General features: G+C 44.8%; 1 protein-coding gene across 4 annotated transcripts in view; it reads right to left on the bottom strand.

The window, feature by feature from the left end:
• Positions 1-11,083, bottom strand: part of USP46 (ubiquitin specific peptidase 46) — a 67,719-nt gene extending 56,636 nt beyond the window's left edge. Inside the window, exon 1 of one of the 4 annotated variants that reach the window (XM_024245670.3) lies at positions 10,797-11,083. In XM_024245670.3, the coding sequence (XP_024101438.1) occupies positions 10,797-10,832 (36 nt within the window). In that variant the 5' untranslated portion in view covers positions 10,833-11,083. 4 annotated transcript variants of the gene reach the window in all.
• Between the last annotated feature and the right edge of the window lie 1,861 nt (positions 11,084-12,944).

The raw sequence follows: 12,944 nt of genomic DNA, 5'->3' as shown, positions 1-12,944 counted from the left end.
TGAATCCTGGAGGGAAGGGAGTTACTCTTAGGTGGCACCAGTATGAACAGTTTTAAGTGTAGCAATAATGTTTTTGAAAAGGATTAGAAAAGCATAAAATTAGCTCATCAAACCCATCATTTTGCAGATGTTTCAGAATAAGGTCAAATTAGGGTGAACAGATTTAAGGAAAACTAAGTAAATAAGTTCAAGTGATACACAGATGTAGCAAAAACCATGAACAATGATGACAAACTGACATTTGAGTATCACTGACCTAAGCAACTGGATCCATCCCACAGTTTTTCTCTAGAGTAAGAAAAGCTTGGAAATAATAGGTTATCCACCCCTACACTGCCAACCATACAATATGCATTCGTTCTGAATGTTATTTTTTATTTATTTATTTATTTGTATTTGCCTTCTCTCCATTACTACATTACCCCTCTGATTCATGAGGCAGGGAAACCCAGTTCCCAAAGCATCCTGAAACTCTGCATTTAAACGGGAGTGTCCTGTGGTGGCTTAACCTTAGAGTGACCTACCTCTAGTTTGCCCTGAATAGCTCAGATTATACCTACAGATCAATTAATATTTTATAATTACTCTGAGCATTCTTTTCGCTTTGAAAAGTATCTGACTTGGGAACCCAATTAGACAGTTTCCTGTTGTCCTGTCATCCGCTACAGCGCTGATTAGAAGAGTCCTGTGGGCCTCTCTCTACCCGTGTCTCCCAATACCACAGAAACAGGGAGACGGGGCCCCCTCACCACCACAGCACCCAGTCAGAACCAAACCATGCTGTGAATTTGGCCTCTGCTTTTGCCAACTTCCTTTACCAATGTCACTCCTCCCAAAGTGCCCCACTAAATGTGGATAGCAGGTCAAAATGGAAGTAGAATTTCACTGGATCCTGAAATACCAACAGCTTTGCACTTTCAGCAAACTGAAGGAAAATAATGATGAACTAAAAGAGTGAAAATAATTACGAAAACTAACATGCATGAAGGTATCACAGCTCACACAGTGCTTCCATGGGCAGGATCTCTTCCGACGCTCCCCAAAAAGCTTTAAAGAAGGTATTTCATTGACTACCTTTGTTGTAAAAAGATAAATAGGATCTGAGATTTACCAAACAGGATTCTGAATTCCAAACTCCTCCACTTTACAACTATATGGAAAATAGAAGTTGTTTTGTTTTTCCCAAAGCCTTGCTGCTCTAAAAATGGTCCCAAAACCAGCATTATCTGTATCACCAGAGAGCTTGTTAGAAGTGCAAAATCTCCGCCCTACCCCAGACCTGCTGAATCCAAATCGACATTTTAACTAGACCTCCAGCTAATGCCTATGCATGATAAAATTGGAGGCATACTGCTTTACTCCAAGGCAATTCTTCCATTCTACCAAATTACATCCCTTCATTCATTTATCAATATTTATTTATTGAGCACCAACCACATATGTGCTAGGCACTGTGCTGACAGCTGGGAAATCAACACTGAATAATACAAATAAATATAGTTCCTGCCCTCATAGAGTTGTCAGTCTAACATGGCGGTTTCTCAACCTTGGATGCTCACATCGGAATCAACTGTGGCACTTAAAATACACACACACACATACACACGCAGGTGCCTAAAATTCACCCCAGACTACCTATATCTACATACTGTCAGAAACGCTGGAGACTGGGACCCTAGAAACTGCATGTCAATAAAGCTCCAATTGGTGGAACCACTTTGGAGAGCAATTTGACACACCTAGCAAAGCTGCAGATGGGCGCATCCTAAAAGCAGCACATTGACTTCCAGGATTATACCCTAAAGAAATGAAGGCATCTGAGCAAAGAAGACAGAAGCAAGAACATTCGCTGCAGCACTGTTTCCAGAGAGAATATTGTAGAAACTACCAAACTGCCCCTAAATAAGAGAATGAATAAGTAAACCATGGTTAAGTCAAAGAATCCTGTAACAGAGCAGTCAGAATGAATAAACTCGACCTCTATGTGTTGACATAATCTCAAATATACTTGTTGAGTAAAGAAAGACAGTTGCAAAAAGCTATACGGTTTTATCCACACACAAACGTTGCAATCCATTGCTTATGAATTCATAAATACGAAGTAAAGTATAAGACATGTTTGGTAAACACCATACCAACTTCAGGAAAATGGTTTGCTCTGGGAGGAAGAGAAAGGAAAGAGATTGGGGTGAGTTAGTGTCTGTTTTTAAGGTAAAAGAGTCTAAAAAGAGTGCTGTTTTTACGGTAATGTGTCTAAAAATAAAAGTAACCAAAATATGGCTACATTTTAATATCTGTTAAATCTGAAGGGTAGGTAAACATATATAACATTATTTTTTTCATGCTTTTTTGTATGTTAATGTTTTGTGATTTAATTATTATTTTTAAAATTTCTTTTAAAAGCTTCACAGGTGATATGATATAAAGCCAGTGCTGAAAATCTCTGTTCTGAGAATATAAACTAATAAAAAACCTGGCTATTTAATATCAAGAAAAAGTTAAGTTGGCCGGGCACAGTGGCTCACGCCTGTAATCCCAGCACTTTGGGAGGCCGAGGCGGACGGATCACGAGGTCAAGAGATCAAGACCATCCCAGCCAACATGGTGAAACTCTGTCTCTACTAAAAATACAAAATTAGCTGGGCAAGGGGGCACATGCCTGTAGTACCCTACTCAGGAGGCTGAGGCAGGAGAATCGCTTGAACCTGGAAGCACAGCTTGCAGTGAGCTGAGATCGTGCCACTGCACTCTAGCCTGGCAACAGAGTGAGACTCCATCTCAAAAAAAAAAAAAAAGAAAAAAGAAAGAGAAAAAAGAACAGAAAAAGTTAAGTTACTAGCTTAAATAATTTTACATTCATTTTTTAAAAACTTTCACATGGCAGGTAATTTCTTAAGCAATATTTTTTAAGAGGCTGAGGTTATTACCCAAGGGAAGCAATATTTCTCCAAGCATGGTCCTCAGCTCACCTATAACAGAATGTGGAGGGAGTAGAAGGAGGAGGGAACACTAATTTAAAAGGCAGATTCCAGAGCCCCAACTAAGACCTACTTAATCAAACTCTCTGGGTGTTGAACCCCAGAGTCTAAATTTTTAATAAGAGAATGCACATGTGGGCACCACTCTTTGGTACACCAAAGAACCTAAAACCATACATTTCTTTGTTTAATGAGGTAATATTCGTCATACTCTGAAAATTAAAATGAAGTGTAGAGAATACTTTATCTAAATATTTGAGACAGTAATTCCACCAGTATATATTCAAGCAGATCCAGACAAAAATTTTCCTGCAGTGTGTACCTAACCTGAAGGACAGAGAAATGTATTTTAGGAAGATGACCATCATTTCACAATGCCTTTCTAAAAGAACTTGAAAAAGCAACTGGGTAAACAGGAAAACTCCGCAAGTCCAGCTTTGCTGCTGTTCTCACCAGAACAGGCCCCAGACACGATTTTCACTAAAGCCAATTTCAATTAAACAAAGCAAATGTAGCTTGAACAAGGCCCGGCTAGCACAGGCAGGTCTCCCAAATTTACTCTCAAAACTCAAGGTATCTTCTCAATGTTACTCTATTAACTTTTTGTTACTAGTTTTCACCCCTCCACAGTGATTATCTTGTCACCATTTTTTTCACCTGCCTCTTCCAGTCCATCCCTACGTTTCATGTCTTTTGCTTTGGTCACCTTGATTTTCCTCTTCATTGTCCCTTCTTCATTGTCCGTGTTTTCAGACAAAACCGAAACTACAATCCTGACTTTCAAGCCCTGGAAAACTGTTCTCAGGCCCCTGAGTTGAAAACAAACCAGCATAACAAACACATGAAAAGATGTTCAACCTCCCCTAGCAAACAGGAAAAGTGCAAATTTTAAACCACAAAGGCACAATTTCACACCCATCAGATTTGCAAAACATCAAGTCTAGCAATATCAAATATCTGCAAACATGTGAAGCAACTGGAACCCCCAAATGCTGCTTGGTTGGAATGCAAATTGGTATAACTTCTTTGGAGAGCAATCAGGCAACTTACTAAAGAAGACGATCAAATTCCTTTGACCCAGCAATTCCCTTCCAGGTTTACACCACAGAGAAACTGTCAACTGTCAACTGTGTATACTATACACAGGGAGATGAGTTCACAACTGTTCATTGCATTAAAACAGCACACTCACAAATTTGTAAACCTGCTTACAACATTAAAATGAATGTGTCATAGTATATTTATATAATGGAATATTACACAGCAGTTAAAATAAACTAGGATTATGTGTCTCTCAATGGATAAATAGCAAAATCACAATTTAAACAATAAAAGCAAACAGAGAAGAATGTTTAGTATTATAAAGCATGTTTAAAACATGAAAAAATACACTATATCTAGTTTATGAATGCATACAAATCCAGTAAAAATATAAAAATATACAATAAACATCAAATGCAGAATAGTAGTCACTCTGTGGGGAGAGGCAATGAGATCAGGAAGGACTCATAGGTGGTTTTAAATGTATATATAGTATTTTATTTCTCCACTGGGTGGGGAGTACACGAGTATTCACTCTATTATTCCACATTTCTGTATGTCTAAAATTCACCAACACTCAGAAAAAAAGCCAAAGTCTGAGCTAATTTAAAAAGTATCTGAGGGTTCTGAAAGTGGCATTGGAACTTGAGGATGAAAAGGAAGGTTGGCCCTATGAGGGTAAAGTGAAGCTTTGGGGACCACAGAGTCCCATCAACATGATCTTAAAACTATCCATTGCAAAGAATCATTCTCAGAATTGGGGTAAACTTCCATGTACAGCACTTACAACATCCCTCAAACTTCAAGCCACAGTCCCAGAAGAGAAATATTCCAAAAACCCTTTACTGTTAGGGTTGTTCGCTAATACAGAGTTCATCTCAAGAATGTTTTCGTGGCAGGGCACAGTGGCTCACACCTATAATCCTAGCACTTTGAGAGGGTGAGGCGGGCGGATCACCTGAGGTCAGGAGTTTGAGACCAGCCTGGCCAACATGGTGAAACCCTTTCTCTACTAAAAATGCAAAATTAGCCAGGCATGGTAGCAGGCACCTGTAATCCCAGCTGCTTGGGAGGCTGAGGCAGGAGAATCACTTGCATCCAGGAGGCAGAGGTTGCAGTGAAGCCATCGCACTCCAGCCTGGGCAACAAGAACAAAACTCTATTTCAAAAAAAAAAAAAAAAAAAGATTTTGCTGACTGATTTTTGGGTGGCCTTTTCTCTTAAAGACCACCAAGGCCTTTCAAACCCTTAGATCAGCATTTGGTTCCACCACAACTGAAGGTTTGTTATAAGAAGCTGCATTAAAATAATTAGACCAGAAAAGTTAACTAGACTAAAAGACACCATCTTTTACATCTCTTCCAGTTAGTTAGCTTTGGGTGGCTTCATGGGTAGGCTAGAGATAGAGATAGGTGGTTACCAAATACCTTTCTGATGATACTACAGAATTTAACGCCATCATGGAACCCCAATCTATTCACACTAACTAGAAAGACCAGGAGGGGGAAAAAAAAGACATCTGAGCTAGAGAAATTTCTCTTAATTGCTAAGAGAATCAAAATTGAAAATGCCTTTCAATTATAACCCAAACATACCAAAATTCCACTTAGTGAAGAATAAATAAACAGGTTTTATGGTATGAGTGAACTGAAGCACATAAAGTTGCTATACAGAAAAGGTATCATAATCTTCATAATCTTTCATTCTAACTAAATACCGGCATTCAACTTTGTTTTCTCTGAGGAGTCCAAGAAAAACAGAAAAATCCGCAGAACTAATTATCAGGTCCCGACCTAACATAAACCTCTGCATATGAGACCAGTGGGGCCAGAAAAACAGAATTTCTTTTCTTTAAACATTAATCCACCTCATCTCAGACTGTATTTTCTAACCCCAGCAACTATCAGAGTAGACTCTCATACGACTTTACACCTAGCTGATATATTAACTAAACTTATAATTGCCAACTATCTTTGAGAATGGAAAGCATGAATAACAGTAACAGAGGAAAAGGCAAGATATCTGTTCCCCCAAATCACAAGATCGACTTTTTTTTAATAATTAAAAAATTGTTTCCAATCATTCTCAAAATACTTGCCTTAGGTAAGTAGTTGACTTATCAAGATAAAACTATAAAAATTCTCTAGTTTTGTTTCAAATTTTTAATGTTTACTTTCCCTTTATTTCCAGATAACTTCATTTATTTATACGATATGTTTTTATTTACATGATTTTATTTGTTTGTTTTTGGTAGAGATTGGGTCTCACTATGTTGCCTAGGCTGATCTTGAACTCCTGGGCTCAAAGAATCCTCTTGCCTCGGCCTCCCAAAGTACTGGTATTACCAGTGAGCCACCATGCCCAGCCTACTTCATTTATTTAAACTAACTAAAATCTGGCACTCAAACTGATGTCAAAAATTATCCTGAGGCTGTTCTACAGATGCTAAAATGCTAATATGTCATAAGTTCAATACAGTTTTAAACAAGGTAGTTAGGTAATGAAGTGGTTGCTAACCAATTAAGAGGTGCAGATTTTCATAAAGGCTTCATCTAAGAAATTCTACCACGAAGCTTTTCATGACCAAAAACAGAAAATCAGTTTTACAAGATGAGAAAAACTAAGGTCCCTGGAAATACAACAATTTGCCCAAAAGCACCATTAGATTCATGCTTAACTGGAGAGACACCCAATGGTGCAGATTTCAATTCTAACTCACATTGACCATAATCATGTCCTCATATAAAATAAAAGCCAGAAGTAGAACATGTATCCAACTTTGGTCAAACGAGAATATATTTTTGAAATGTCCTGTTGTGTTAATCGGTCTTTCCACTGTACAGCTGCTGGGAGTTTATTCAACTTCTATCTGTGCCGATATAACACTGTATTGAAATTGTTTCATCTTTACCAATGGTACACCCACAAGATAAGGAACAGCTGAGCCCCTTGGGGACAGAGACTCACCTCACTCATTTATTAAGCACCTGAGTATAGTCTGTGCCAACACCAACATTGCAGGTCCTCAACAGATGGCCATTTATCGGAACAAAACTCATAATCATTTGATACACGGCATTTTCTCAGAGGTACATCTTACAGCATTATTAACAAATGAAATAAGATTAGATGATCTGGACCAATTTGCATTGGTATGTCACATTTGGTTTCTTCTAACTAATGCTTCCTTTTTAGAAAATTTCTCAAGCTCTTCAAACAGGAAACTTAAAAAACCCAAAAACAAAAACTTTCCATTTACAGGGCCATAAAAATACATAGGAAGTTAAATCCATTGGTCTGGACAAAAATCAGAGGATTATCAACAGAACACATTTCCTCATGCTTGGTAGCAGCTAGTGCATTATGAAAATTACAACACACCAGCCAAGCAAGCTTTACTATCTCTGAACCAGACACTGCTGTGTGGCCAAGCTGCCTTGCCCTGAGCAAGTTCATCAAGAATTACCATGGCAGGAATTCACACGGAAGAAAAATTAAAACAAATAGAAACTAGTACTAAACCTCCAGTGGACAATAAAACTTCAGCAAGTGGGTGGGTAAGTGGAGGAATGAAGACATTTTCCAAGTTTCCTATATCTAAAACTGGCACAAGAAGTATGGGGAAAAGAGGGGATGTTTAGTTCTCAATCACACGAAGTATCTGCTACAAATTTGGTTTCTGCTCTGCTGGGTCCTTTCTCATCTGGTGGAGGAAACAAATCCACTTTCAATGATAGATCTTCGTTTTTTCCTGTTACCCAGAAAAATGGTACCTTCTAATATCCTTTCTGAACACATATCAGCCTGTTCAAAATATGTTAAACAATCTGCTTAAAAAAAAAAATGCAATCACCATTTGCTCTTACTACAACTACTCAAACCAGCTGGGACCAAACAAAGTTAGGAGCGGGAAGGGTCAGTAAGAGGCCCACAGAGGAGCTAAGCAGTGAGGAGGGACCTGTAAGACACCTACCTGGAAACAATTCATTATTGAGCAAAGAATCTAAAGAGAGGTCCAGTTAATATTTACGTCTGATCCAGTGAAGAGACAGCAGTTTCCTCATACCCAGGCTTCTCCTCTGGGAAGGAAGACTGGGAGGGGCAGCAGGGGCGGTGGGTGGGGGATTGACCTGAGCAGGGGGCGGGGTTAAGGATTCCCACTCCAGCCTTCCCATACATGGGAGGTGTTTATATTAGTGGTTGCTTCCACCAGGTCTGAAATGGCATGATCTCCACTGTCCCTTAAATACCTGGTAGATGACATAACAATGAGAAAGATGATGTTGACAATGACACTGAGTTCTAGCCATGTACCAGGCCCTGTGCCCAAGTAATACAACAATATTAACATCTTCTTTTGGTAGATAAGGAAAGTCTAAGACTGGGTAACTTGTTCAAGGACACAAAGCCAACATGTGTTAGAACCAGGACCTGCCGGGCATGGTGGCTCACCGCAGTAATTTGGCGCTTCGGGAGGCTGAGGTGGGAGGACCACTTGAGCCCAGGAATTAGGGACCAGCCTGGGCAACAAAGGGAGACCCAGTCTCTATGGAAAATTTAAAAATTAGCCAGGCATGGTGGCACGTGCCTGTAGTCCCAGCTACTCAGAAGGCAGAGGTGGGAGAATCACTTGAGCCTGGGAAGTGGAGGCTGCAGTGAGCCACGATGTTCGTGCCACTGCTCTCCAGCCTGGGTGACAGTGTGAGACCCTGTGAAAAAAAAAAAAAAAGAACCAGGACCTGAACCCAGGAAGTCTGACATTAGAACCCAAACTCTGTCACTCTCTCTAGACACGGCGTCTAAATAGAACATCAGACTCCTTACTTAATGAATTAGTGGTTCCTCACTTCATCTGGGTGATGGTCCTAAATTTGGTACCTGTTTAGGTCACCTGAGATGTCAACTCTCAGGGCAGTATTGGCCTGCTCCTCTCAGGTCCTCCCCACACCCTGTTTCCCTGACTGAGTTTCACTGAAACACGTTGTGACATTCAGCCCAGGTGTGCCAGAAAGCCCCAGCAGCACTGAGGGCGGGTGGGGGGGCGCGTGGGGGGAGGTTGGGGGCTGGCTTCCTCTAGGGGCATGCTAGCTCTCAAGTTTCCAGCCTGCTTCTACACAGAGAGGTGTAACCACACACAAGCAGGACAAGAACACCACCAAGGGCTGGGACGGAGCCTCACTACCCTGTAGTATCCTTAGGCCTGCGACCACACCAGCAGACATGAAAGAGTATTCAAGCTGCTCCCGATTCACAGTTCCCTCAGGAACTGGTCGTAGGAGAGAGAAACTGAGAAGGCTTCACCTCTTCACAAGCAGCCCCTCCACAGGAATAAGAGGAAACCTGTCTCCTCGCAGAGAAAGGAAAAAAGAGAAAACAGAAAGGCTCTAGGATCCACTCCCCGTATGGAACTCGCCCGGCACCAACCAGTACCTGTGCAGCTATCACTCTGGGAGGCCCCAGCATTTGCTCTGCTGGCCGTGACAGTGGCACGTCCCACTGTGATGAAAGCTGAAGCCAGCGGGTCTCAATTCCACCCCTGAGCTAACACAAGGCTCCTTAATGCTCCTTTGCCATGTGTTGATCTTGCAACAGAATGTGGGACAGAAGATTTAAAAAGCTATGTGATGGGGGAAGGGCAGCCAGATCACCTTACACCAGAGCTTCTCCTCAAGCTTCCTTGAATTCCCTTTAGGGGCCAGTATTACCAGCTTCAAGGGAGGTTTTCCTCAAACTGGCACGTAAGAGCACGTGTTGCCTCCGGGGACCCGCTTGGGAGGGGGCTGGAGGGGAGGCGGGGTGCAGTCTAAAGAATGTAGGCAAAACACACATCATCTCACCCTGCAAGGGACAGCAATGCCTTACTCCAATCTGAGGTCCCCAAAGGCTCTGACAAGTGGAGGTGCCAGCAGGGTCCAGCCTGGGGACCCAAGGGCTGGAGGTTCTTCCTACAGAAAAAGGGAAAGCAATGGGGGAAACCCAAATTAAAGTGACCACCGCGTCATGGGCTCGGACTGCATCAGAACCCAGTGATGTCCCTGGCTGTATCCATGCCCGCCAGCCTCCCCTAGGTCTACAGCGGATCGGGCAGGATAACCCTGGAGACCTCCTCCAAGCCCACAGCCGGCTCCACCCTTAGGGCCTGCAAATATTACGGCCACAGAGCCTTGTCCCTTTTTCACAGATGGGGAAACTGAGGCATGAGGAGCAAATTACGGTGCTTTTTCAAACCAGGTTGAAGTTCACTTCTCCAGCCACAATTTTGCACTTTTTTACAGCTTTATTACATTTCCGATTTCTCCAGATACACAATTGCTGTTGCAAAGTGAATTTTAAACACCTCGGAAGGACTGAACTCAAAATGAGATGATGGCAGTCTGGGCGTCCAATAAGGCTGTCTTGACCGCAAGAAGAGGATGGGTGCCCCCCACCTCCAGCTTATCCCCCACCCCCTCCCCAGGGACGTTCAGGTTCGGTCGCTTCCCTTCCCTCAAGCCGCTTCCACCGCAACCCGAGGGCGGGGGGCGCAGCAGCGCGGCCCCGGGATCGCCGGGCGGGTTCCGAGGTCCCGGGGCTGAGACGGGCGCGGGGGGCTCGGGGACCCTCCCCGGCCGCTGAGGGGGCTGCGGCCGCGCGCCCAGCTCGGGGGCCGGGAACTTCTGGCGGCGCGGACCCCGCTGCCCCCGCCGCCCCAGCCACCGGGCGTGTGTGCAGCTCGGGCTTCCCTTTCTTTGCCTCGCCGCGAGTCGGGCGCGACCCCGAGGCGGCTCGGCCACTCACCATATTACAGATGGAGGCGATGTTTCGGACAGTCATTAGTCTAAAGGTTGCAGCGATCCCTCACCGCCATCTTTACAAGGGGAAACCGGGACTGCCCATGGTGGCGCGCTGGCGGGGAGGCCGGGCGGCAGCGCAGCGGCCTGGGGTCCGGCTTTCAGTTTGGCTGGGAGAGGGAGGCCGGGAGGAGGAGGCGACGGCGCGGGGAGGGCGGGGAGGGAGCGCGGAGGGGCGGGGAGTGGCGGAGCGAGGGAGCCTGGGCCGCGGCCGGCGGCGCGGGGAGGAGGGGCGGCCCGGGCTCGCCGCGTGAGTCCGAGCCGGCCGCTCAGAGCGCTCCGGGCTGGGTTCCCGGGCCCCGCCGCGCCGCCTCTCTCCCCGCCCGCCCGCCCGGGCCTGGCCTCCTGCTTTTCCATTTGATTCCCTGCCTCTCTCTGTTCGGACTGGAATGCCGGGCCAGGCTCCGGGGCGCGCCGCTGCGGCAGCCGCACCTCGCAGGTCCCCCCGGCAGACCCCGACGCGGAAGCGGTGGCCCTCCTCGCCGTCGGGGAGCCAGGGAGCCGGGGACGGTACGGTGCGCGGGGTGGGGAAGCGGACGGCCCGGGCCGGGGCGAACCCTGGGCCGCCTTCCGTCCTCGCTTTTTCCTCGTCGCCTTCCTCCCGCCGCGCCTCGGCAGCCCCCAGTGTTTATTTATTGGTAAGGGGTAGGGGTGGCGACGTCCAACTTTTAGTTCCTCCCGAGGGTTCCAACCAGATGGCACCGGCGGGGACCCAAGAAGTAAAATGGGGCGAGGACACTGGAGCGGTCAGAGAGCCCTTGCCAGCTGCGGGCCGGGCGCCCGAGAAAGGGCGCCGATAAGGGAAAGGAATTCGGGTCTAGGCGGAGGCCAGCAGCGGCGCGTTCGGGCGGCTTGTGACATTAGCGGGTCCAAAGGAGACGTCCCGGTTCCGCGCAAGCACTAGGGACTGTCCAAGGAGCGGAAAGAACGAAAACAAAACTTTTCCATATCTTCAAGGCAGGCATACCCCTCTCGGGGGCACCCAGCCTCTAGTTGTTGAGATGGGCGCTGTATGGGATCATGCACATTTCCTGCATTAAAGGTCGTGGCTGCGGGCTCAGGGCGCGAGTCTGTGCACCACTTAGCAGATGGGTCCACGCGAATTGAAAGGGCCCGTTTCTGAATGTGTGGAACAGTTACACATACAAGGTTGCAATTCGATGCTTTCAAAGGAGAAGTTCTACAAGTGAGATGCATGATAAATTCTTAGATCAATGTATTTGATGACAAATTGAATCAGAAGAAAAATTAGTTGAAGATAGCTTTTATCTAACCAAGAGTAAAGATTTGAGAGCCGTTGATTGCTAATATCCCTAGAATCTGGGGAGGAAACAGTAAGACAGACTTGTTGACTGAAGGTTTTGGGAGTCATGTCACTGTGTTTTCCAGTGGACATGAGTAATAATATTCCTGCTTAAGTCTTTCAACCTAAATATTATTTCCAAATACATCCTGATAATAATTTCTTCCATTGTAAGTCATGACTGATTTTCTTCTCTCTCTCTCTCTCTTTGTTTTTTAAGAGACAGGGTCTCGCTATGTTGCCCAGCCTCAGGCTGGGCAGCCCCGAGTCATCTCAAACTCCTGGGCTCCAGCGATCGTCCCACCTTGGTCTCCCAAAGCGCTGAGACAACAGGCGTGAACCACTGCACCCAATGTTTACATTCCTGATATCCTTTAATCGCCACCATAACTATCAGCTGGTACATGCTATTATCTCCTTTTTTGCAGATCAGTCACATAAGGCTTAGAGGATCAAGTATCCTGCCCAGATGCCTTACCGAAATGTTACAGATTAAGTTGGTGTGGTAACCTGGGCTGAGCACTCTGGGAGAGGAAGAGAAGAGAGAAGACAGGAAACAACTGAGCTATGACCAATCCCAGCACGGAGGCCCAGAAAACTTGAAGATTTGAGTATTAATGTCTCAAGGTCAGGAGCAACCTCAAGGCTAAAACTCAGATCTCAGGACTCAATTTCACAGAAGTTCCACTATAAAGGCATTAATCTAAAGCTTTAAATGATATGAAAATTTTGTAATAAGAGTTCAGTATTTCTGCCAACATTGGCACATGGATTGCAAAGTTCACAAGATTG

Source organism: Pongo abelii, chromosome 3, assembly GCF_028885655.2.
Source record: "Pongo abelii isolate AG06213 chromosome 3, NHGRI_mPonAbe1-v2.0_pri, whole genome shotgun sequence".
Taxonomy (NCBI): Eukaryota; Metazoa; Chordata; class Mammalia; order Primates; family Hominidae; genus Pongo; species Pongo abelii.
The sequence above is the reverse complement of the archived record's forward strand: the minus strand, read 5'-3'. Positions and strand labels throughout refer to the sequence as shown.